The 27162-nt window shown below is 36.0% G+C and overlaps 1 protein-coding gene across 7 annotated transcripts; it reads right to left on the bottom strand.

Annotated features, from left to right (window-relative positions):
- Positions 1–336: 336 nt before the first annotated feature.
- On the bottom strand, positions 337–21046 carry rufy2 (RUN and FYVE domain containing 2). Of its 7 annotated transcripts, XM_046874880.1 has the most exons (21): positions 20894–21046; positions 20214–20385; positions 14974–15147; positions 14006–14123; positions 11456–11557; positions 10957–11080; positions 10488–10552; positions 9811–9876; positions 9650–9719; positions 9457–9558; positions 7110–7226; positions 6790–6816; positions 6106–6273; positions 5920–6017; positions 4685–4762; positions 3908–4027; positions 3563–3692; positions 2479–2573; positions 2315–2363; positions 1417–1497; positions 337–1240 (listed from the first exon to the last, which is right to left on the bottom strand). In XM_046874880.1, exons 2-21 carry the CDS (start codon positions 20287–20289, stop codon positions 1097–1099), a joined length of 2004 nt encoding a protein of 667 aa, XP_046730836.1. In that variant the 5' UTR covers positions 20290–20385; positions 20894–21046; the 3' UTR covers positions 337–1096. The 7 variants fall into 7 exon arrangements, with proteins under 7 accessions (XP_046730836.1, XP_046730797.1, XP_046730845.1 ...); XM_046874841.1 differs by lacking the exons at positions 20214–20385; positions 20894–21046 and adding an exon at positions 17242–17825; XM_046874889.1 differs by lacking the exons at positions 4685–4762; positions 6790–6816.
- Between the last annotated feature and the right edge of the window lie 6116 nt (positions 21047–27162).

The following is a 27162-nucleotide window of genomic DNA, read 5'->3' as shown; positions in this document are numbered from 1 at the left end:
ATTCCCCCATTTAAATAAATACAATTAAAAATAAGTATTATAGATAGATAGATATATAGTGTGTGTGTGTGTATATATATATATATATATATATATATATATATATATATATATATATATATATAAAATATACACACAATCCTTTTATAAAATCATAATTGTTGTACTGAATATGTAAAAAAATTTGGGTTAGTAAAATTATTCACCTAATACATGCCATGGGTAAAGTCAGAAATCTTCAAAAAAGTTTACAATCATACTTCAAAACACTACTATATCTTAGGTGTCTAATTAAAGTGGAAAATAAATGTAAGAATTGGGAACAAGCACAGCAACTGTAAGTATTTGCTTTAGTGATTAAAGAAATGATTATGGTTTCATACACATTTTAACAACTGTTTCCATAACAGTTTACATTTAAACTCATTAGAATGAACAATAAAACATTCAAGGCAGGAAGCAGTCTGTAGCTGCACTTTATGAAACATCTTGGCATCTGAGCACAGCCTGTAATGTAGTATAGTGTGCAATAATACTTTGTTCAGGACATCGTGACTATTTCATGGATCCGAACTTGAGCAGCATTGAAAACATTAGTGCCTTAAAAAACATTACTTTGCCTATTCAAGAGGCATGGTGTGTCTCAGACACAGGCACACAGTCATTTTAATAGAAAATACGCTTAAATAAAATCCCCACCGTATTTCCATAATACAGTTTGTCATTTTTTTAACACTATACAAAGTATGTACTGTTCACCCTGCATTCCTCAGAACAGAGACTGGAATGTCGTTCACCAGTTTGAGTATTAGTACACTTTAGTGCTGCTCAGTTGTAGTGCTGAAAGGCAATTGACTATTTGGGTGGGGGAAAAAAAGTATGTTCTGCATACTTACATCCTTTACTGGGCACTTTCATTTAAACAGCTACCATGCTGTCCACTGGGGAAACCGCTGTGTGAAATGTAAACTTCAAACACTGGGAAACAGCCATTTTGGTCACTTGTGTTACAGCTTGACACACTGCAGAAAATCACGGCACTCTTGAGTTAAAGCTGAAGCTGGTCGCTTGGTCAGCACACATCGTTGTGTACGTCTTATGTGGCATTGGAGGAGCAGCGCTGGAGGAGTAGGGCATGGCACGTATCACACACTCGCACAGGCTTCGGGGAAGCAGGGAGGGGTAACTCGTTATCTGAGCAAGCGTTGCAGAAGATTTCGCCGCAGTTCCTACAATGATGCTGTGAAGGAAGCACAGCGATGTGGAAAATGATGCAAACGGAAGTGAGGCTTTTCACCGGAGTTGCATTTAGCTTAGTTGCAAAAAAGCATTTCTAAAAAAATTTTGGCAAATTTCTTCACGTTTTTTTAATCTAAAGAGAATGGTAAGCAAGAGAGCTTGAGTTTTGTGACTGACCTTCCTCCTTGAGATGGAGAACTCTTTCTCACAAAGTTTGCAGTGTGTGGCATCTTTGTCCTTAAGCCATACCTGCCCGCCCTGAAATTATAATCAGCATACAATACTATTTAAAAAAAACCCTGATGTAAAAAGATATGAAGAAAAAAAAAAAAAAAAACATATAACAACAGCCTAATTCATTTACCATTTATTTTCCTAAATCTACTTTGTGACAATGTCCATTATTCAAAGTGCTATACGAATGCGATTTCACTGAATACAACAAATTTCCATTCCATTACAGCTACGTTAGTAATGAATCAATTTGCGTTTTCTCATATCAGAGCTATGTGCTAAATTAGCCAAGTTATAAATGCTAAAAAAAAAAAGTAATAATTGTCTGCATGGCAAAATCATAAAAATTTGTAATCATGACAATTGTATATTACTGATAGCAAATAGAAGTTAAGAACCAATTGGAAAGTAAACTATATATACACACAATTTTGTGTCTACTGACACTTATGTTCATATGTATTTGGTCCATGCAAGTGAAAAATGTCATTAACAGCGGATGGTGTAAAGTCGATGCTTCTCAATACTTCATACACTTATTGGTGTGCCTGTGTACATACATTATATATACACATATATACATACACTTCCATGACTAGCATATGAAGCATAATTATACTAGTATATATTTAAAATACTGATCTCAAAAGAGTATCACAGTCTGCATAATATCAAACTATAGAATGAATCAAATATGACAGTAGAAAATAGAAAATATGTCAAGCATTCTCCAAAGTAAGCCTCAGTACATATTCTCAGGATCAGTGCAGTGCAGTTTTATTCTGCACGTTCAATTACAATTCATACTGAATTAAATCAGAACGGTCAAAATGTTTATTACCTGAAGGGCTTTATTGGCTTCCTTTATGTCCTCAATTTTCATTTTTGACCTGATACAAAAACACAATCGCAATAATATGGATCACTGTGATCGTCTCTAGTGAATGCAACTAAGCTGCAGTTTAAACAATAAATCTAATTGTAAAAAAGTATTATAAAACGCACTCGCTAAGTTTGCAACCTAGCTCTTCAAGTGCCTTTTCTTGTTCCACACAAATCCCCTTGAGCTGTGTGTTCTCATCCTGCAATCTGTGAAACTCCTAAAACAGCACAATTTGCAACACATTATACACCAATTGTCCAACATAGAAACATTCTCCATAAAGTATTAGTTACTGTTTATATGAGTGCATACTACATACATGTGTTTAAAAAAAAAACAACGTTTGTGTTATAACTGGGCATTTGTGTCCTGATGCGGTATGGTCCCTTGATGATGACTTCACCCATATCTCCAGATCAAGAATGATCACTGAGTAATTTATTGAGGATGAAAATTATATTTTCTTCGTTGTGGGAATACTAATAACCAGATGTGTTCATCCTTCCAATACAGCTCCAGATATTGGTCTGTCTTTGTCCTTATCACTGTCATTTTTCTTTAGTTGATTTTTAGCGACTCTTTCATCAAAGTGGACAATGGACCCAAACCAAGCCAGCAGAATCATCTGTACTTATGTGCAACCACTTATTTGATCAATATTTGCTGTCCGTGGTGCATGTGTGTGTTTGTATGTGTAATGGCAAAGCCAAACTTTAAAATGAATACAGACGCTTCCCACCTTATGAACGAGTTACGTTCCAAACGACCGTTCGTACCATGTATTTGTTCTTAAGTTGTTACTGTGTTTGTTATTGACTACGCCTATCTCATAATGATGCAAGAGCTATAAATACCATCAAATAAACAATAAAATATGCTAAAACAAATCGAAATACTGTATACAATATTTTGTAATAAGTAATAAAAAATTATAAATATTAATAAAATAGAAATTCACTTAAAAAAATTAATTCGCGCTAGTTCAGAGCGCATCATGAGCGCATCATGTAGACTCATTATAGTCGACGTCTAGCTCCTCCGTTTAAAATTTTTTTGACTTCGAACTTTGAGGACAGGTTTGTTCGTAAAGTTTGAAAGTGAATGTTCGTAAAGTGGGGAGCGCCTGTATAGCCTTTCACTTGCTGTAAACTTCCTTTCATGCATTTCTATTTATGCTGGAATTATACAGTTAGCATGTGCTTTTACCTTCTTGAGCACAATAATATTCTGTGCTTCAGTCCTAAGTAAGCCGACGGTCTCTTGTTCTTTTTCCAAGTCGTTTTGCAGAGTTTGCCTCCACTCCCTCTCGATTTTCAAGTCTGTTTCCAGCTGCATCCTACAGAAAACAGAAGCATTGCAAATTAAATAGCTCATTAAAAAACAAAAAAAAACAAAACACATGGACAGTAAAGAGATTTACTGCTGAACATCGTCTGAGAGCTTTCATCTGAATGTCAGATTAATATGTTTTCACTGTCTCATTAGAACTACACACACACTGCACAGACTAAGTGAAAATGTGGCTTTGAACAATTATAAACAACAACTTACATCTGCTTCTCTCTTTGAGCAATCTGCTTTTGGAGGCTGTCTGCTTTGTTGGCAAAGTCCTGCTTGAATCGGCGTACTCCATCCTCTGTGCTGAGTCGCTCCTTCTCCGCTTCCTGCAATCTGGTGTAATTCAAACCAACTGGGTAAAACTGAGGCTCCAATCACAAGGGTAAAGGGGATGGGAATGGGATGAAACAAATAAGGAAAAAAAAAAAAGGACTAAAACTCAACAGGCAGGTTACCTCATGATAGACTGCCAACGAATATGTCAAAAGCCAGAAGAAAAAAATAAATAAATAAGGTGAACTGAAATCTGAAGAAAGGTATAATTAAAATCTAAGCGCATCAGGTTTGTTTTACACGCTCTGAAGCGGATGGATTTGCTGTGAGCAGAGACTTCAGTATGGAAAGTGAAATTAGCATGCGTAAAATATATCAATAATCAAATAATTCACAAAGTAAATCTTTAGGATTATATTAAAATTTATTGATGATCTGGATAAAAGACAAGATTAATCATAGTTTTGCCTTAAAATGGTACATTAGTACACTTGCCATGTTACAGTGCCATGAGAAAGAACTTGTGTGAGATAATTAATTAATAATAATAAAAACAATATCCAATAAAGAAAACCTAATAAAATGCCACTAGAGGGAAGTAAAACCTGTTACTTTCACAATATTTATACTGCCAAACATTTTGGTTAACAGGAGGAGGGAAAAAAAACAACTAAAAAGTAAATGTATTAGAAAGAAATATCTTTAACGAGTTTGTACTGATGTTCTGTATCTGTACTGGCACATTTTACGAATGACATGGCGAGAGTTCGCGTCTGGCTGAGCAGATCTTTATCACTAGGTTGATTAAAGTGTGAAGAGGTGTTTTTTAACCATTATAATAAGGAGAGGGGGGAACAAATGGCATAAAATGACAGTGGTAAAATAGGGTAATGGATGAGGAGAAAGAAAAGAAAAGGGAAGAACACAAAGGGAAAGAGGATGTAAACATCAGTGAATTTCCGTGTCATTCAAAGCTTTGAAAAGTCGTTTAAGCAATGCATTCTTTAAATAAGCACAACCAAGATGGTGGTAAATCAATGAAGAAGAAGAAAAAAGGGAAAGATGACGTGTGTGTGTGTGGACAGAGACATCTCTGCTCTGACAGCATCACACAACCCAGTAACACAAAAAAACCCCACTAATGTATGAGAGGCCACATGGAAGAAATAACGTCTAATATAGCACTAATATAAAAACACAACATGCAGAAGCAGTGTGGCAGATAAGAAATCCTGGAGCCTCTATAATCAGTTAGACTTACTGCTAATGCTGGGATTAGTCAACATAAGCCTAACACACAGACACACATCTATGTGTCACAGGTGTTTTTTTGTTTGTTTGGTTTTTTTCCGAAATACATTTTTTTACATAATACAAATTAACAGAATAAATGTATTACAATAGACTTTGGAAAATGCAGATATTCAAAAAGCACCATCTGCAACTGTCCTTTTAAATAAAGTATATTTAAACAAACAAAAAAATACTTCAATAAAGAATATTTGTGAAAGAATTCCCAATGATAAGGTATGTTATACCAAACATTATATTTTTCACGATCCTGTGCCAACTCTATATCTCTAAAGCCATATTGCTTTGTTTGCTGAGTGCAGTGATTAGCGAAGTGCTGCTTGTTTAACTTGGCAGCGGTATTGTGTCTATGTGAACATAGTTTTGGAAATACAGCAGGCTGCAGGATGTGTTAAAAACAGGAAAGAAGGCTGTATTATTTGCTTCTTGTCATTTTAAAATTTGTAATATTTTATTAAAATGTACATGTCTGCATAGACATTTCAATCTCAACATTAACTGAATTATTTGTGAAAATCACCCAGCACTAATTAATAATAATTGTGTTCTACTTCTCAAACAAACCTGGCAGCACCAATGGATTATGACTTTGCATTATGCCAGACAAAACATTTTCCAGTAAATTATTAGACGTCACTCACCTTTGCTCTAGCTGTTTCATCGTAGCTGTTATCTGATTGGTCTTCTCCTCCAGGCGTGCGATCATGTCATTCTTCTGCTTCATGCCATCGTCAGATGTCTGGTGACAATTACAGCAAAGGTGTATTTTTTACTGTGTGCTCTTAGGCTTCCAAAAAGACCCAATATAAATGTTTCTCTTATATTACCTGCATTTTCTGGTACATTTCCACATTGATGGCTTTAACTTCGTCTAGTTGATGCCGAAGTCCGATCAACGTGTCCTGTTTTTCATGGATGTCCTTCTCTAACAGCTTCATAGCCAGTTCCATCTCCTGCTTCATGCTAACCTGCACCACCAGCTCATTTTCCACATCCTGCAAAACAGCGTTATTGGTATATTAAAGCAAAATTAAATATGCAGATTAAGAAGGTTTCAGTCCACACTGAAACATGTTATAGTTCAGGATTTGTGGAATTTTTTCCAGGATGAAGGTAGTCACATTCCACACTGACATTACAGGTTAACGTTACTAGCAACTAAAACATAAGCGATACCAGTTCATTTAGCTCCTAAATACCCACCAATTCTAATAACATTCGATAGAATATTGAGAGTAGAACTAGTGGAAAAACCAAAGGCAAAGTCCCAAAATGCAATGCAGCTATATGATGCTGTTATACTGAGTTACAGCAAAAACACAGAACAGCTAGTTACCCATACAGGATATGAGAAACACAATGGGGTGACTGTAGATTTAGCATGAACCCTGCGAAACCCACTGAATTAAGTGGAATGCACAGATAAGGAGGCGCTAAAGTGAGACAGACTAAAGGATTAAAGCGCTACTGCAACTCTTACATTAGATAAGAGATAAAAAAAAAAGACAAACCTCAACTGGGAACCAGTGTGAGCAGGTCTGAATGACATTGTGGGTAATATAGGAAAATGTTTACCAAAGAAAAAGCATACCAATATTTTAATGAATGTAGCTTAAACTAAAATAGTCAACTCAGTAAAGATCAGTTGTTAAATATAAATAATTATATGCAAATTGTTCATGGAGCATGTTTCCTCCAAGTGCACAATGTAAAACTGAAAGTCAAAGCTCATATGTAAAGCATTAGAGAATACATGGTTGACCAAGCGCCAAAAACTTCCAAATGTTTTAAAACATACTAAAATAAAACACAAAGTCATTTAAAGAGAGACCTGTCGGAGCTGACACTCCTCCTTAAGCTGCCTCCGTGCCTCGTTGTACATTTCGTCCAGGCCCTGCCTGGACTGTTTATAGGTGTCCAGCTCACAGTTTACGTCCCCCTGTGTCACCTGTGCACAACAGAGCAACTCTTATAAAGTACACAAAAATTCAAAAAATCCATATTCCATAACCTCTTATAAGATACATATTCAGTTTTTACCCCAATTCTGTACAATTTAGGTCATTTGCCAGTTTTATTTAATTCAAGTCGGTTTTATTTGTATAGTGCTTTTAACAATGGACATTGTTCCAAACAGCTTAACAAAGATAAAGGCATTAGGAAGTTAACCCTTGTAAGTTTATTCCTAATGAGCAAGCCTGTGGTGACAGTGGCAAGAAAAAACTCCCTGAGATGGTATGAGGAAGAATTCTTGAGAGGAACCGGACTCAAAAGGGAACCCATTCTCATCTGTATGGCACAAATGGTCATTTATTATAGTTTTATCATCATTGAGTACTTTTCAGTGGTGGGCCTATAAATATGTTGTATGAGGAAATCAGGTGTGTCAGAGAAGTTTGTGAGGGTGGTGCAGGACATGTATGAAGACAGTGTGACAGCAGTGAAGTGTGCAGTAGGAACGACATAATGGTTCAAGGTGGAGGTTGGATTGCATCAAGGATCGGCTCTGAGCCCTTGGAGTCTCCATGGACTATGATGTTTGCGGATGATATTGTGATTTGTGGTGAGAATAGGGAGCAGGCTGAGAAGAGCCTGGAGAGGTGGAGGAATGAGCTGGAAAGAAGGGGAATGAAAGTCAAAGTAGGTGTGTGAATAAGAGGGAAGGCAGTGGAGTGGTGTGGTTGCAGGGAGAAGAGGTGGATGAGTGAATTTTTGGCCTTCTGGAAGTATGTTCATTTACTGTTTATGTACTCAATACTTGGTAGGAGCTCCTTTTACTTTAATTACTGCTTCAATATGGCGTGGCATGGAGGTGATCAGTCTGTGGCACTGCTGAGGTGTTATAAAAGCCCAGGTTTCTTTGACAGTGGCCTTCAGCTCATTTGCATTTTGTGGTCTCTTGTTTCTCATTTTCCTCTTGACAATATTCTATAGTTTCTTCATGGGGTTTAGGTCTGGTGAGTTTGCTGGCCAGTCAAGCAATCCAACACCATGGTCATGGTTTGGTGCTTTTGGCAGTGTGGGCAGGTGCCAAATCCTGCTGGAAAATGAAATCAGCATCTCCATAAAGTTGGTCAGGAGAGGGAAGCATGAAGTGCTCTAAAACGACCTTGGACTTGATTGAACACAGTGGACTAACACCAGCAAATGACATGACTACCCAAACCACCACTGACTGTGCAAATTTTACACTGGACCTCAAACAACTTGGATTCTGTGCCTCTCCTTTCTTCTGCCAGACTCTGGGACCTGGGATTTCTGATTTCCAAATGAAATGTTAAATTTTCTTTCCTTTTATCTGAAAAGATAACTTTGGCCCACTGAGCAAAGGTCCAGTCTTTTTTGTCCTTTGCCCAAATAAGACACCTCTGACGTCTCTGGTTCAGGAGTGGCTTGACACAAGGAATGCTTCAGTTGTAGCCCATGGATACTTGCGATGCGATGTAGCTCTTAAAGCACTGACTTCAGCTGCAGTCCATTTTTTTTTACTTCCAATTAACTTTTCATTAATGTGCCTGGATACAGCACTCTGTGAACAGCAGCTTCTTTAGCGATGACCTTTCTGTCTTACCCTCCATGCACAGGGTGTCAATGATCGTCTTCTGTACAACTGTCAAGTCAGCAGTCTTCCCCATGATTGTGTAGCCTGAACCAAACTGAGACACCATTTAAAGGCTCAGGAAACCTTTGCAGGTGTTTGGATTTAATTAGCTAATTAGAGTGTGAAATCACGAGTCTCCAACATTTAACTTTTTCATAATATTCAAATATTCTGAGATACTGAATTTGGGGTTTTCATTAGCTGTAAGCCATAATAATCAAAATTAAAATAAATAAACACTTGAAATATATCAGTCTGTGTGTGATGAATCTATACGAGTTTCACTTTTTGTATTGAATTACTAAAATAAATCAACTTGAAATTCTTGATATTCTAATTTATTGAGATGCACCTTTATATGAGCCGACGATTTGCTACTGTCCTGCTACTTACAGGGAGGAACGTTATCCACAGACCAAGACTCCACAACCAGTGTTGTTCTTTTAAGCACAATTGATTTGTGGCATCTTTGGAATTTAAACTTTGAATTCATTTTGTATTTGTTTAATGTAAATAAAACTAGAACATTTGTTCTTTTCTGTTTGCAGAAAAACACACAGCACACTCAATGCAGTACCTCAAGGCGCTGGTGAGCCTTCATGATAATTAACGAGTTCTCGTTTCTTAGTTGGTGGTTCTCTTCCTGTAGTTTGATGATGTTGTTTTTCGCTATTGCCAGCTAGAAGAGTAAAACAGAACACCTGTGATCATATCAGGATTCACAACTGACACTGAGTTTTATTCTTTATTGTCACTGTAAACTTCCATACCTCCTCAATGAGTTTCGAATTTGATTTCTCTAGTGAGTCCACACGACCTTGCAGACCTTGAACAGTGGAACTAAAGTAGGAAAATAAGAACTTTATATATTAAGAATGAATGTTTTCATTATTGTCTTGCATCCTAATTTATTTATAAAATAAATGCTTACTTGAGCTGCCTGTTTAATTCTTCAACGTAGTTCTTCTGGTCCAATATTGCAGCAATTTGACCATTTCTATTTAATAAAGAATAATAAAGTACACTATTATTGATCTTTCAAAAAAAGTAATCTTCTGTGGTTCTTCTCATTGTACAAAATGAAGATGAGAAATGAGCATATACACAAATTTTACAGCTGCACAATTATTCACATTTTAATGTCAAAAAGTAAAAAACTATCTAGCTAGTATCAAGTTCTGATGCATTTGAAGTTCCCATGCATGCATTTCACTGTGTGAGCATACTCAACTTACTTATTTGTGTATAAAGGCTGTGCAATATTCAGTTATATTTTTTTATTATTTAATTTATAGTGAATAATAAAACAAAATATACACTCAATATGACCAATTATAAAATCTTAAAAAATATAAATTCTACATTAAAATATAAGACAGTATACAAACTATTGAAACACATTATTGAGATGGAAAAAAAAAAAAGCCTTGGTTCTAGTTGTAAAATGTAAAATGAAATAATATATTTGCCTTGTCCCCAGATTGGCTAAATAAATCTTTCAGAATAAAACAAAAATAACTGGAAAGATCATTTAATTTTACATTATAATTTACTATAATAAAATTAACTGTTTTTTAAATTCAATACCATGTGAAAGTGGCTTTTTACCTTTCTTCACTTCTGTAGTCATCAATATCATTTTTTAAGTACATGGAGAAGTCAATCACCCCAACCTGCAGAATTCAAAATAATATAAATGAATTTATGAAAAACAAACATCTATGTAAAGTATAATATATAATTAAAATAGTATCGAAACTGAGTGACTAAGTTTTCTACAGCAGATGGTGCTAATCTGCTTTAAGATTTTCCACGTAATCCACAGAGGATCCTAACGTTTGAAATCTCCTTAAAGGCACATGCGCCCTCTTTTCAAAGCTTCAATGATTTTACCTTTAAATGAAACCCCTTTACCTGATCATGTAGTTAAAAATGTATTAGGCTCAGTAAACATGCTTTTAGGAATCCTAACCAAACAAACCCAACACATCTCAGTATTATACATAAATTTACATTTATCAGATATCTAATAATGTGGTCTGTTTCCCACAGAAAACAAATTAAATACATTTCTTACTTGGGTGTCCAGGTCCTCGCCCTTCACACACAGGTTGGCATCGATGACGTTGAGTCCCACCAGGAGACCAACGATGACAGCTCCCTCCTCCTCTAGCATGACTGCTGAGCTTTCATAGAAATCACTAGACAAACACAAAGCAGGTGACACTGACATCACTACATTGACTTGTGCTTTTAAAAAGAAGCGATAACCCACAGGAAACAAAATTGGATTTACACTGAAGTACTTCTCAAAATGTCTCAAATCGTATATAATTAATCGTCAGAGTAAACCAAGAAAACGTAAATTCACTGTTTTACATTTGCAATCCTGAAGACTTCATTTACTATGCTTTTTGGCATTCACTAAAAAAAAAAGCTTAATAATTACCAGAGTGTTCCGAACACACAAGGTATTGAACACACGATAAAAATTCCCAAGACTTGGACTAAGTAAGTAAGTAAAAAAACAAATCTTCATATACATCATGAAGCATATAAAGGTTAAAGAATGTTACCTCAGTATGTCTTTCCTTGTGATAAGTACACGCAGGTAGTCTGCTAATCTCTTCTGCATCAGTGCCAGTCGCAGCCAAGCCCTCGCTCGGCCCAGTGGGGTCCTGACAAATAAACATACACGCCTCATGAGGACAAAAAGCCAACAGTCACTTCATACACTGTGTACTAACAAGGTGAAAAATGTTATTGGTTAAAAGTAATGAGTGACTGGTATATTGGTATATTGTGTTTGGGATTCATACTAACTGAGCAATACAATGACTGTAATTACAACATTCACATCTGTTGCCTTTACATCCTGTGTTTTGCACTGACACACAGGCAATGGTTTTTCAAGACTTTAGCAGGGCAAAACAGACTTACAGCAACAGGTTTAGGTCGGACATGGCACAAACCACTGCAAAAACTTTCCATACTCCTAAACTAATTATAGTTTAACATTGGCATACATAAAAAAAATGAGACTGTCATTTAATACGTGAGGAATATAACATATCACATACGCATGTGCTGCCTTAAGGAAATGATCAACATGCCGGAGTATTTTAATGCTATAATGATCATTTTCCAATATGAATACATTTCTCTTTATTCCTCCTACACCACAATTTACCAATTTTTACAGATTGCTTAATTACCCTACACACTGAATGTTGTATCTGCTTACAGTTGTTCTTATGTTGTGGAAAATCAATGAAGCGTGTCAGTTCCTGTTAAAACGTACCACTCACTATGGTCTCTATAAAGAGCCGTTTCCTCTACGACCTTGAAATGTCTTCCTTATGTATCTGAGAAACCACTGCCCTTTCCCATACTGGAACGTGTAGACTTTCCCCATGCAGGATATTTTAAAGGTGCAGTGTTATCACTGACTGTTACATGCCTCAATATTAACACATACACATTATTGTAAATCCGTCTACGTAGAACGTTTACCAAACAAGTCCCTGTGTACGTTTTTACCCTAGAAATGATAACGTATTTAAACGAGTGCATCAATAATGATTTGGCTTGCAGCAGGAACTACTGTCATAGCCGCAGTTATAGATAATGATTTTGCACCTTCTGACCAACCCGAAACAGGACTTTAACACTTACAACGCGTTATATTTTCTGACTATGTCACAGTGAATCAACTTGATCAAATCTCTAGATTGTGAGTCAGAAATGTACACATGTAAATTTTGATGTAGAAACACAGTAAAATAACCTTAAAAAACGAGTGGTTTAAAAGCGATTGTGTGGCTTTGTAAGTTTCATGTCAGGGAAGCTAAACTGACATTTACACTTCCCCTTTCTATTTAATTTGTCTCTACTGAACAGCAAAAGGACTGCTCTCACAGATGGGTACAGGTTTCAGCTAGCTAATTTGGTCTAAAATAAATGTATAGAGAACTCAAGAGAACAAGACAGAAGCTTTTTGATAAGATGTCGGTAAGAATTAAAAAAAGAAACGCATCTAATTCATATTTTGACGATAAGCATATGGGATGCTACATAGTTATATTTTACTCAATATTTTATATATCATTTTCTGAAATGATACAATATTCTGCAATACAATGGATTCAAAAGACTGGCAGCTCACAATTAATATTTGGGGAAGCTTTGAATAATAAATTAGGAAGAACACTGTTATCTTCTTATGGACGTTCTTATTTAATTTAGACTGCTGTTTTTAATATGGTTCACATCCAGAACATAATGCCACATAAGAGCATATATTGTGTGTTTGTCAAACATTAATCAGAATCATTATCTTGTTGCAGAATCTACAGACAAGACTTGGAGCTAGAAGCAACCAGCATAAAATAGCTTGGTATTTATGATGTCATTAATTTTCATTACATGACCTAATTAAGCACTGACTATAAAACATCAGTGATGCATCACCATTTAAACAACATATTTGTTTCAGTGGCTTCCAGGTAACTAATATTAACAGTATACCACACATGTGCTAACCACAAAACAATTCCAACTATAGCTGCACTTTTCCCAACATCTTAACCATTGCAATTAGCTTGTTGCTGTAGATGTAGCATGATGCAGTAGATGTGGTCTTTCGAAGGTCTTCAACTGTACTATGCTTATGAGTCCCATTTCCTGGCTAATGTTGAACTCTTTTGGACTTGGCTTTAATTCAATTGCTCAGTTTAATATATTATTTACTGGACTTACTTGCAGTGATCATGAGCAGGCCTACCATCAGGAAAGAAACAGTTATTCTTGTGAGAGCAGTTTGCAAGGGGAAGTTTCCAGTTGGTTGAATGACATTTTCAAGTCACTGTATTGAAGTTTTATGTTTTACAATGATTTGGCCCCTTTTAAACGATGCAAATAATAATAAAACAAATAATAATAAAACTCACTGTAAACATTTGCACATGGGAAAAGGCCAAGAAGACGTTTTCACTGGAGTATAATCATTAACTCAAAAATATAATGCTAAATTAATTTACAGCTGTCATCAAACAAACTATTGACAGAGATTAAAATTCCTTTTGCATGGTGGTGATGGCACTGTGAAATCGTGTTTGTGTGCCTACTTGAGGCCGGGTAAGTCTCGAACACTGGCTGCAATCTCCGCTGCCTCTGGGCAGAGCTTCTCCACCATCTCCAGAGGCCCCCACAGCGACTTGTTGTATCCAAGAAACGTCTTCTTCACTAAAGCAGAGACAAAGCAGTTTATTGCACAGTGCCAAAGTCTTCACAGGAGAAGCACAAGCATGTCAAGTTTAAAACATCAACGCCATCTCTGTGTATCAGTCCAAACGCTATAATATGTGTTCTTTTTCATTTTTTATAAAAAAGTGCATTAAATTTTTCCAGTGAAGACAGAATGGGTTCCAATGATCTGATGATGGGTTCCAGGAATGACTTTCCTTCTAAAGCTAAAAATAAAACACACTTTAAACAACATGAGAAAATTTTAAAAAACTAAACAAGAACAACTTAAATCAACATACAAACCAAACTTTCCACAGTAAATTACTTTTGCTTCTGATTAAAACCTCCAAATCAAATGATGACTAGGAAAGATTAACGAAACAAAAAACGCTGCCACATTTCTAACTCAGTAGGTCAGACTGATGTTTACAACCCCAAGGTCATGACATTATATTGTCATGGCTACTCACAGCATGTAAACAAAATAGCAGTTCTTTATTTCTTAAACAGTTATACTGCATCTACTAATATTTGCTTCAGATTATCATGCCAATGGCAAAATCTATTACACTGTTACACTGACTATGCAGATTGCTGTTTTGTTGATGTAAAATACATCATTCAAATTGCTTTCGGCATCCATACTTATTTGCAATTTATAACTTGAACACATGGAAGTCCAAAATAACACAAATACAAGTTGTGACTTCTCACTTTCAAGTTGACCACAGCACTGGTCCAGTACCATCATGGCTTCTAAATCGAAAAATCTCCATAATTGTAAATTCAATCTGGAAAACTGTGCATGCATTATATAAACTAAAAGAGTTCAGTGCTGACTGTTTACCTTTAAGGCCGTGTTTCAGACAGTGCTCCATGACCACAAAGAACTGCTGCAGTGGGGGATAATCGGAGTCCAGCGTACGACCAAAGCTCAGCGCCGACTCAATCAGCCCTTTAATGCTAAGCTTAGCCATGTTGAGCAAGTTGGCCCTCTCCATAGCCATTGGATCCCGAAAGGCTAGAAAACAAAACAAAAAAAAAACGCATTTGGATGTAGTTTAATAATAAACTGTAGTGTGATTGAAAAACATTTACTTTCATTTATTCAAAAACTGTATTAGCAGAAACTAGAACAATGCAAACCTCCATTATGAGGCCAAATCAGCTGACATAGCTATAAAAGGCTAAATATTTAACCTTTCGGTCACTGTGTGTTCATTCACTTATGAGTGTGCGAGTGAAGCGTGCAGTTTGGCATCTCAGTTATTTTCCTCTGTCCTGCTTTAAAAAATACCTGAAGCTCAAACAAGCATATATTTAAAATAATGCCTTCTGCAGTGCACCCTAGTCACTATACAGTCAAGAAAAAACTTTAAATGTCCTTTGTATGACACAAGGACAAAGAAATTTACAAAGATTTTTATACTCTTTGATACTCTTTCACTATCAGAAGAATCACAGTTCTTTTGAGTACTCCCATGTTTAAACACTAATATATAAAAATATAAAATGTGGATACTAGTGCATGTATTATCTAACAACACTTGTCTGTATAAATGTCTTCTACATCTTTCTGCACTACCAGCACATTCTTCCTGCTATTTCTGTGCCAAATCTCCCAGATGTCTTCTTTACATCAGATCAGAAGAGAGAGGAGGCATTGGCATGTTTTTAAGGGAATTTTTCCTCCTCCTGGTTCTTTTTAAACTCTTTTTTCCATTTTGTAGATTTTTGAAATCATTCTCATGGCTGGATCAGGAAGTTGTTGCCAGGTTGCGATGTACATGCTATTGCATATTATGGATGTGTTCAGATGCACAGATGAGGAAGAGACACAACCCTGTGTGTGTGTGTGTGTGTGTGTGTGTGTGTGTGTGTGTGTGTGTGTGTGTGTGTGTGTGTGTTCGTTCTAGCAAAATGTAACTTTTACTTATTAAACCTTCTCTACATGACTGCCATTTCTCTGTGAACATATTTTCACACATTTACATTTTAAATGCCACTTATTTGACCAGTTGTAATTGATCTGATTGGATTTATACATTAAAACGAGTCAGCCTTTAAATAATACTAACAAAGGTTTTGTGTTGGAGGAAGATTCAGTAACAAAGAAAGAAGTATTCACTCCTAGACAAAAAAACATGGGGCAGGATGTGGTAAAATATCAAGCTAAGCGAAAAATCAAATTAGCAAGAATTAATAATTAGCAAATCGTCCTATATTTTAACAGTCCTGGTTACATTTAAGTGGTGTTATGAAGTCACAGATGGGCTGCATCATGTGCGGCAAATACCCACATAATGGGGGTGTCCTTTCAGAAAACCTAGACATGAGTTTTTACGTGTGTTATCTTACAACAAACATTTAATCATTATTTAATCTTTTATCAAGAGGACTCTCGCTTTTCCTTAAAATAGTTGGCTGCACAGGAAGTCTCAGACATGCATTTATTTCATTCTTCCATCATTTCTGACCATTCATTTGTTTTCCATTAGAAGCTTCATATTCGCTGTTGCTTTTGGCTTTTATGTAAAACACAAAATACACTCAATAATCATGTAATGGTTTAATAATGAGCCTAACATTTAAATCGATTAATTATTTAATTGAGTGGATTCTTTCCAGAGGTCTCAAAAGAATCAGCTCATGATTAGCAAATCAGGAATCTGCCTTGAACATCTGGTTCAAGGTGTCGTCATGCGGACAGATGTATCCCAACACACTGATTGGACAGTATTTCAAACACGTGGTATGAAACCTCCTGATTATTCCTCATCCGAAGGCCGGATCCCGGATGCATCCATCAACAAAGCCCAGAGTGTAAAATAAAGCCTTTTACACCTAATCGGTGCATTTCCACGCCCAAATATAAACGACTGCTAATTTAGTCTACATTAAAATCCGTGTTTTGAAATAAAGGTTCACGTTCAATATTATATAACACTGGACACTGGATTCAATGAACGCCAGTTGGGTTTATTATCAAATGAGAATCATTATTATTATTATTATTATTATCATTACAGTCTGTGCTGTGGGTCTATCGTGTTTTTTATCGTTTTATGGTCTCACCAAAAAATAATAAAACAAATGACAAATAAAAAGCACGTACCCTTGGCGCTCCATTCCTCTGAAAAAGGGCACACTTTCGGCTCAGCCACTTTGGGCAGGACGTGAATTCCGCTTGAAAGCGTTTCGGAGGCTTTCCGAGCCAGCGCGAATATGGGCGCCTGCCATCTCCCGTCTATCCTACTGCTATTACTGCTGCTAGCACCGGTGCAGCTCGGGCTTTTCTCCGCGCCGCATTTACTCTCCTCCTGCAGCCGAAGAATCCCGAAAACCTGCGATCTGTCTCTACTGGATTCCGCCTCCGCCAAGGTGAGATCGTGTTCAGCAGGTGCGGCCATCACTGCCCCGGGAAACGAGGCTGCTGTCACACGGCCGGGCGGAGCTCCGTCTTCAGCTCCAACGCCGCCGCGAGCATGCTACTAAATACACCGAGAGCTAATCAACCACCGCTTACGGAGGACCAACACGGCCCAAAAAAACAACGACGCCTGCTCGCTCATACAAGAGCGACTGCGTGGAGAGAAAGAGCGCAGATTGAACGCGCTACATGGCAGATTTTGTTTACAGCCGAACACACACACACACACACACACACACACACACACACACACACACACACAACGAGAAGAGGCGTCCACAGCTCTGCTCAATGACGTCACCCTGAAGAGAATACTGAAGGATCTGCTTCCCTCTGCTGCTGGGATCGTAATCATTCTACCAGAGATGTTCAGTCAGAAGATGCAGGTGATGAGGCAGTGCCTCACTTTTTATTTTTCAATAAAAATATATATAAATGTAATGAAGTGTGTATATATATATATATATATATATATATATACACTTCATTACATTCATATATATTTTTATTGAAATATATATATATATATATATATATATATATATATATATATATATATATATATATAATCTAAGATTTTCTCTCTGATCTGCATTATAAATACAATTTCTCCATGATTCGGATTGTCTTTGTCAAAAATCTATCCAATATGCACAATGAAGTGCACAAAGCTCTGCCTGACCTGTATTCCATAAACACCCATGACAATTTGTGTGAAATTAACCAATATACTGTGCTGTTTGTAGACATTTCATCATGCATGTTATCACCTTCCACATTCTAGGTGGCTTATTTCACATATCTGTGTATGACATAACTTACCACGAGAGGCAGCCATTAATCCCTGCCACAATAATGAGGGCGGGCAAAAATCCAGAGTACTAATGACTCTCCTGTTTCTTCTAGTGGTAGGTAGATTTCACAGTTGGTGGAAAGGAAATAGCACTACAAATACGTGCACTATGGTTACTTCTACAACAACAAAAGAATTTGATTTCTAAATAAAGGTACGTCTATGCAATGTACATTTTTGTGTTGACTGAGTGAATATCTGAACTGTATTGGCAACACAATGAGTTCTTCCTTGGTTCATCCCACATTTGTTCCACCAAGTGATAATATAAATCAAGCTTATCCTATTCACAGACCAAAAAAACACACCGAAAACTACCTTTGGACTAAAATAGGCAATGTGTGTGTAAAGAATGCAATATTAAATAAGAAAAATAACAATGCTTAATCAGACCAACTTACTGAAATTTGTATTATCTTCTTGGGGTTCATATTTGTGTAAATCTGGTTCTGTCTATCCAGTGCCTCATCCACATTAAACCTCACTGCACCATACATACAGAGTGCACCAAGGCAGCATCAATCCTACACAAAATATACATTTTCTACAAATGAACACATGATATTTTTACATGGAAACACTACGACAAAACGTGTTGTGTGTTCACAATTTGGGGTCTTTAGTTTGAATACTAATCTAAAGTCATGACGTGTCAAACCCCTTTTAGAATAACATTTACAATAACATTGAGACTATGGTGCTCTAAAGTTGTTGTTGTTTTTTTACATTAAAACATTAAAAATAACCAAACACATTAGATGCACATTGATGTTATCCATAGGTCTGAGTCATAAAACCTACTCCATCCAAGTATAAAGTTGCAACAATACAAACATAACTTTTTTGTATAATATTGGATTGTAATTTCCAGCACTGTAACAAAAATGGCTACGCTTCACACACCCCACTTTGAGAACCGCTGATGTAGGTAACAAGCATGAGGTTGATGATAAATCATGCAAGCCAAACAGCTAAGCAATTATTCAGTCACAGGGATATTTATTTTAGTACAGTACACAATTTATGAAAAAATTTAACACATATTCATGCCTGATAAAATATGGAAACAAGGCATAGTACAATACTGAATTAGACAATATAGTTCCCCAAGTTTCTTCATATTTTAATTGGTTTATGATAACGGTAATAAACTTGAAAATTCAGCACAAATAATTAGGTGACTTGTTTACAAATTTTGATTTGTAACAGATTATTTTCATAAAGAATTTAATCCCACATTAAATCTCAAGCATTACAATACTAGTATTGTTTGGAGTTGTATGGCACTGTATATGTGGCTTATAGAGTAACCGAATACTGTAGCTGAAATCTTGTTACTGCTTTCGATAACTGAATTACTTATAAATCAAGGTCTTTTTGTGTGATGCATCCACATTTTTTAAGTGCTGGTATCTCTTTTAGGCTATTTAGCTAAATATAATTTGTCTGTGTTAATGGTTGAATGAATGAGTACATTAACTAGTAAGAAAAATTTGTAATTGTAATTGAGTAGGAGTACTGCATGTTCAACTGTATTAATATAAATGATAAAATTAGACTGCTCTGAAATTCATTGATGAGCAAACTCAACATTAACATTATTAATTGATCTTAGTGCATTCTCAGTTACTGTATTGTGTTAAATAGTGGCAGCAAAAAATACATTATTTTGATTTAATGATAATAGCTTCCTCGTTTGTGCTTATAAGTATGTCACACAGCTGATTATCCAAATTGGAAATTATTATAATTTTTTTTTTTATTAATCGTAAAAACAAACCAATCCCATTCTACCATGTCTTACCTTGACAGTAGGCAAGGCGCTCAATGCTTTCACTGTGGGTGATGCCCCAACGATGAAGACTCTGAGGCGAGTACATGACTGCTCCACCTCAGGCCTTCTCCTTTTCTCCACACTTTTTATAATCCTTACTCAGACCTCAGCCTTCAGGATCCAGTCCACTGATTCTAGTGACCTAACACAGACACACGATTCTTGTTAAATCGGTATAGCAACAAAAAAGAAGCAAAAAAGCTTTTTCTCAAGCTTTATGAAGCAAAATTCTAGTTTGTACTACTTGGACAAGACACAGCAGGTCCAAATAAAGGATTTTGGTTTTCCAAATCGCCGTAGAATAACTGAGCAGAAAATACTGAGCATAATGTACTTGTTATTCTTAATAACTGCTGACTTGGATCTACCCCTCAGCAGGACATAGTCAACACCATGGATTCATGCTGCCCTGCCCTAAGTGTCATATGACTCTTGTTTCCTGCATATCCTTCATTATAGAATAGGATTTTTTTGGATTTTTGGACTGGAATAAAAACAGAGCATTTACATAACACCACATAACTATATCTGGACACATGCATGTTTGCATTTAAACCTGCAAGCAATGCAGATCTTTGCACATGGAATAAACACACACACACACACACACACACACACACACACACACACACACACACACACACACTTACCGCTCTCAGGCTGAGCCCGGCTGCATGAAACTGGCTCTGTGTAGTGCACTGCCCATGAAATGATAGAGCCTCATTTGCTGCAGTAGCCCTGGATGGTGGGGAGATGTCTCCTGCTGGAACGCAGCACAGCACGATAGGGTAAAGCAGCAGCATGGCGGGAGGCGGAGCTTCACTCATACTGTAACAGGGGGTGGGCAAGAAGAGGGGGCGGGGCAACCGTGCGGACTTGCCATCCAATCAAGCGCAAGCTCTGATAATGCGGAAGTGGAACTGACAAAGTGACGGTGCACTACATTTCGTATTTGTTTAGCTAAGCACAACAAAGCCAAACAAATGTTTCGAAGAGGAGGATAGCTGTTAAATTATCTACAGTATAAAGTGTCCACTTTATCTCCTTAAATAAATTAAATTGACGAATTGTAAACCAACACTGATTTAATCTGTCCACTAAAGCCACACACATTTAGAGGCTCAATACAAATTCTCAAGTTCAGATATATATTATTATTATTATTATTAGTAGTAGTAGTAGTAGTAGTAGTAGTAGTAGTAGTAGTAATAGTAGAAGTAAGAGTAGTAGTATTGCTGTTATTATTAATAACACGTTTTTTGGCTGTTCATCTGAATAAGCTTATTAAAAAAACTAGTATGCAACATGATGGTAGACTAAAAATGTGAAATAGCTGTACAACAATTGTACATTTTATGGTAGAGACAGACAGCATAAAAAAAATTGTATGTATAGCATGTAGTCTGTTGAAATATTAATTTCGAGGCTAGACAAATAGAACGTTGTCTTCTTAATCCAGAAGATGGCAGTGTTTACGAGAAATCAAACTTTAGTCTTTCTGAGAAAGTGCCACTGTGGTACCAATGCCATAATATATTACTCAAACATTGTGTACACGTTTTACAGAAGCAATAATATTTTACAAGTCATGTATTTGATTGATCAACATTTTATCCAGGTTTTCTTGAGGCCCACAGTCTCCTCCTGGCATTCTGAGGGCAAAGGGTGCTTGTTTATGTCCCTTCCTGCATTTTGATTCCAGTGATAACTCATTTTTATACATAATATTTAATATTAAGCAGGATATACACAACAAGCCATAACTTTATGGCCACTTTCCTTTTATTGTGTTGATCCCCCTTTTGCTGCCCAAACTGTCCTGACCCGTTAAGCATTAACATCATTAACTTCTTCAGCAATTTGAGCTACAAGCTTTAATGTTGCTTGTCTGTTAGATTGGACCACACGGGCCAGCCTTCTCTCCTCACATGCATTAATAAACCTTGGCCACCCCTGACCGTCTCACCAGTTTACCACTTTGCATGTAGGCACACATCCCGAAACATTGTTATATTAAACCCCCAATTCCTTTCAACATGTAGTGTAGGTCATGTGGTGTATCTCTACTCATCATCTTTTTATGCGTTGCTTGGTCACATGGAAGTAAAGGCCCTAAAGATTGCAACACAAAGTTCAGACAAAGTTGTAAAAAAAACCTATAAAAATAAAATCCTGTCCTAATCTTTTCAGTGTCTGCATTTGACTAAGGTATTATGCACTATTTCAGGATTCATATTAAAGAAATAGAGGATAAGCTTTTTTTTTTACTTTTACTGAAAGGGCATTAAGAAATGAAGTTTGTCAGTTTGTGTGTTTTCTCCAAGCTTCATCATAGGACATTCTACACATTCTATCAGTTTAATCAGTTTCACTTGATGTTCAATTCAATATCATGTGTGGTTCTTCTCTGACTGAAATAAAAGCCTGCAGCCATACTGGACTTTTACTGATAAGCTTGAAGAACCCTGTCCTAAACCTTTCCAAATGTTCAGATCTGAATGTTAATAAGGAAGAAAATAATGTGCATAATACTAACAGACACCTAAACATAAATGTATGTTTGTATGTATGTATGTGTTAAAGTATGTATGTATGTATGAATGTATGTATGAATGTATGTATGTATATTTATGTATCTATCTAACGCTGATGCAGTGTTGAACTGTGATCAGAATTATGATATGATGGATCAAATGTTGTGAATAATATAAATTACCCCAGAGTGACTTTTTGTAAGATTTAAACATTTGACTATTCTGAAATCCCTAATAAAAATTAGATTAAGTATTGATGATGCCTGGACTTTTAATAGCAATTTAGATATTAATGTCAAATTTGTGGCTTCTTTCTGTTTTCTCTTGTTACATTCTCATCTACATTTTTTAACATGCTTAGATTTAGCACTAAATGTTTTAATATCCACATAAAGTCATGTTATAATTTAGAAGGTGCAGAAGAAACAAGGAATCCCAATTATGTTCCTCTATTTCTTTATCTTTTAACATGAAAACACATTTGACTGAGACTGAAGGCTTCACATATTAAATCTAGAGCATTGGACTGATTACACTTGGCCTCTCTGTTCGACTGAATTACTTAAGTAACACTGCTCTTTCATACACAAAAAAATAATAAAATAAAAATTTTTTTTTTTTTGCAGGGGGCAAATTACAAGAAACTTGGAGTCAGTTTTATTTCTGGAGAACGCGCGAGTAAAACATTTCTACTATTCCACAGTATAATTCCCTGCCTGTAGATTTGTCACTGTGAAAGTCACAGCCAGCACTTAAAATCATGAAAGGTTTTATCATGAAAGGTGTTGGTTTTAAATACAAGCAAAAACTACGTAATAGATAACGGAAACCAACAAGTTCTAGAATGAAAATAGATCTGAAGAGAGGAAGATTTGAAGACTGAAAGAGATCTGCACATAGCAAATACTAGAAGCATAAACTATTGATTAAAAATCAAATTTATTTTCTAGATTAAATAACAGAATTTCTTAGTTGAAATGTAAAATTGTCAAAATAGGTCAAATAAAAAATCAACTAATAACTGAGTATTATGTGGGTAGTGGTAGCTTAGTGGCTAAAGTTTTTAACTTCTGATTGGACGATCATGAGTTCACATCCCACCACCACCAAACTGTTTCACTCAGCAAATATTGCCTTACATGAACAGTTTATGATATAACCATAGTTTATGAAACCCATAGATTCTAGAGTTTAAGGAAGAAGATTATAATGTGTCGGAAGGAGAGAAGTCAGAAGTGGAAAATATTATGTCATATTGTCACCCTTCTTCATAAGAGCAACAATTTAAGAAAAGAGGAAGTATTCCCCACAAGTATCAAGACAAGAACCAGAAACACCAAGCTGCCACTGTTGGGCCCTTGCGCAAGGCTCGTAAAATTCAACTGTTTAGTCGTATAGTGGTTAGGATGCGGCGCTCTCACCGCTGCGGCCCGGGTTCGATCCCCGATCAGGGAACCGACCCCAGCCATTACGGTTGCACAAGCCTTAGTGCCGGTCCCAAGCCTGGATAAATGGGGAGGGTTGGGTTAGGAAGGGCATCCAGCGTAAAAACTTGCCAAATCAAACATGCGGATGAGCCGCTGTGGCGACCCCTAATGGGAGAAGCCGAAAGAAAGTTAGTCGTATAAATTAGATAAATAAAAGTCGCTCTGGGTAAATGCATCTGTCAAATGCCACCAATGCAAATGCTACGATTTGCTAAATATGCTGGTGAGCAGAGATCAGAAGTAACAGAGTACAAATATACATTGTACTTAAGTAGATGTTTCTGGTTTCAGTATTTTATTATTTATTTTTCAGACAACTTTTTACTTTTACTAATAAGATTTTTACACAACTATCTCTACCTTTCTACTTCTTACATTTCCAAAACAGGCTTGTTACTTTAGTTTTAATCTATATGGTGAAATGTAAATATTTGTTCTTTTCACTGTGCGGTGTTTTCGGACCATCAACCTGTTTCCTGTCATTGCGTGGCTTTTTTAATCTACTACTGGTGTATCATTTCCTGGCTTTCACACACCACAGACGTAGGCTAGTTTATGAAGCTAACAATGGACAAGTCAAAAGGTAACAAAAAATGATGGGGTTAACATGGATGGGACAGAGGGAGTCAGTGTTTTAAACATGACTGAAAACATTACTGATCACAGTCATCTTTTCTTTGCATGTGTTGTATATGTTGGATGTTTAGCCTGGATACATTTATTAGATAACAAAACATGAAATTTCTTATTGTATTAATATATTAATTAGGGCTGTCAAAATTAACGTGTTAATAGTGTGTTAATGCGAATTCATTTCAATGACAAATTTTATTAACGCGTGATTAATGCAACATGCATTTCTGTTTGACAATTTTTTATTAAAAGTATTAATAAGTAAATATAAAATAGCCAAAATGAAAAACCTTTAATGCAACAAATGTTTATTGATAATGTCCTTTCTGTACTTAGATTTAAAAAAAAACACAGAAAATTTAATTTTAATCAGTAAATATTTGTTTTACTGATGTGCCAAGTCTCAAATCAAACACCAAAATCATCCATGATGCACACAATTCAAAAAGTCGACAAACATGCCGGCGTATTTTGTTGCATTTTTTCCCCTCGTTACGCCAAAACCAACTTAAATTACTCTGTCTTTTTTGATTGTACAGATAAGAGCAAAACATTATTCGAATCTTTGAAGGATCTACTTTTATTTGTATACACTCATAATAACAGAATGCTGTGCTTGTGTAAAATAAAGAAAACAGACAGGTGCGCTCTCTGCTGTCTCTGTCATCTCTCTTCAGGGACTCATAAATAAAACAACCTGAATCTCAGAAAATACTTGCCTTACAGACATAATACATATATGAACAGAAAGCACAAAATGTCGAAATAAATCAGTTTGAATCGAAAACAAAATATCTTTTATTATGTAATCTGTTTGTAAGTTAGAAAGGAAAAATGTTTGCGGTATCACCTCATTAACGGTCCGTGTGGAAACATAGCAAAGAAAAAAAACACCATAATTACATTAAAACTTTTACAAGAATATTTTGTTTTCATTATTGTTTCACTAATAATAAACATGCATTTGCATAAAGAATCCATATTTGCCCGTGCATGTGTTGATTAAATTAAAACGTTTCAAGTTTTTAAAAAGGTACATTTAGAAGTGATAAAAAAGTGCGATTAAGTTGCGATTAATTGTGAGTCAACTCATTACAATCATGCGATTAATCATGATTGAATATTTTAATCGATTGACAGCCCTAATATTAATTCAATTCATTTTTTTTTTATTTGTATAGCGCTTTTAACAATGAACATTGTCTCAAAGCAGCTTTACACAGATAATGTGATGAAAAAAATGAATAAGATGTTCTTTATAAGTGTAGGTTTAGAAGTGTAAGTATGTTCTAGTTAGCTTTTAATGGCAAATGGTTGAAATGACAATAAATGGCACTTGAATTATAATAAAAAAAAATTTTGCGCTTTTAACAATGGACATTGTCTCAAAGGATCTATACAGAGATAAAGAGGTTATAAATTTCATTGCCTTTAGGTTTGTTCCTAATGAGTGGATGCCACAATGGGGGAGCCACCAAGTAGAGTCGAGTGGAAGGGTGGCAGAACAGTGACTGAAAACTCGGACCGGCGCTAGGAAGTGAAAGCATGCCGATCCGTGAGTAAGACGGGCGGACGCCTGAGAAAGGCGGTGGGTGAGTACTGGACAGAAAAAAACTGGGGTAAACAATAAGAGTAAATAAAGAAAGCTCTGCTTGGTGAATGTTTGCCGGTCTCCCTTATTTCCAGCACGGAACCGGTGAGATTTGTTACACTGATCTAAAAGGGAATCCATACTCATCTGTATCTATTCATTTATAGTCTGTTCATTTAACGTCTGTTTATGTCTGGTAATAGAGCTTTAACCTGCATTTGCAGATGACACTAAAGTGTTTCTGAGCCCATGCACTGATTTCCATTACAGAACCAAACCTGTTTTCAAAGCAGTGCCACCTGAGAGCCTGAAGACCAGCGGCATCTAATTTTGATATCTCCAGATTTCTCCAGATTCTTCGAAAAATTTTGATAAGACAAGACATACTGTACATGATTGGATGTTCTAAGTCTTTGCAATTTGACGTTAACACTATTCTGAAATCTTTCCACAAGTTGTAGACACAGTTTTATGCAAATTAGTGAACTTTTCCCTGTCTTTACTTTGCTCTCGAAGATATTCTTTTTACTAATAAGTAGGGAAATGATTATCTAGGGGTTCTCCATCCTTAAATTGCCCCATTCCAACATGATGATGCCATCAAATTTTAAATTGCCTTATTTATTCTATAAAATGGATCCAATTTCTCAGTTGAAACATCTGATGTGTTGTTA

This window comes from Silurus meridionalis, chromosome 2 (assembly GCF_014805685.1).
Source record: "Silurus meridionalis isolate SWU-2019-XX chromosome 2, ASM1480568v1, whole genome shotgun sequence".
Lineage (NCBI taxonomy): Eukaryota > Metazoa > Chordata > Actinopteri > Siluriformes > Siluridae > Silurus > Silurus meridionalis.
This window is presented reverse-complemented; position numbering and strand designations above follow the sequence as displayed.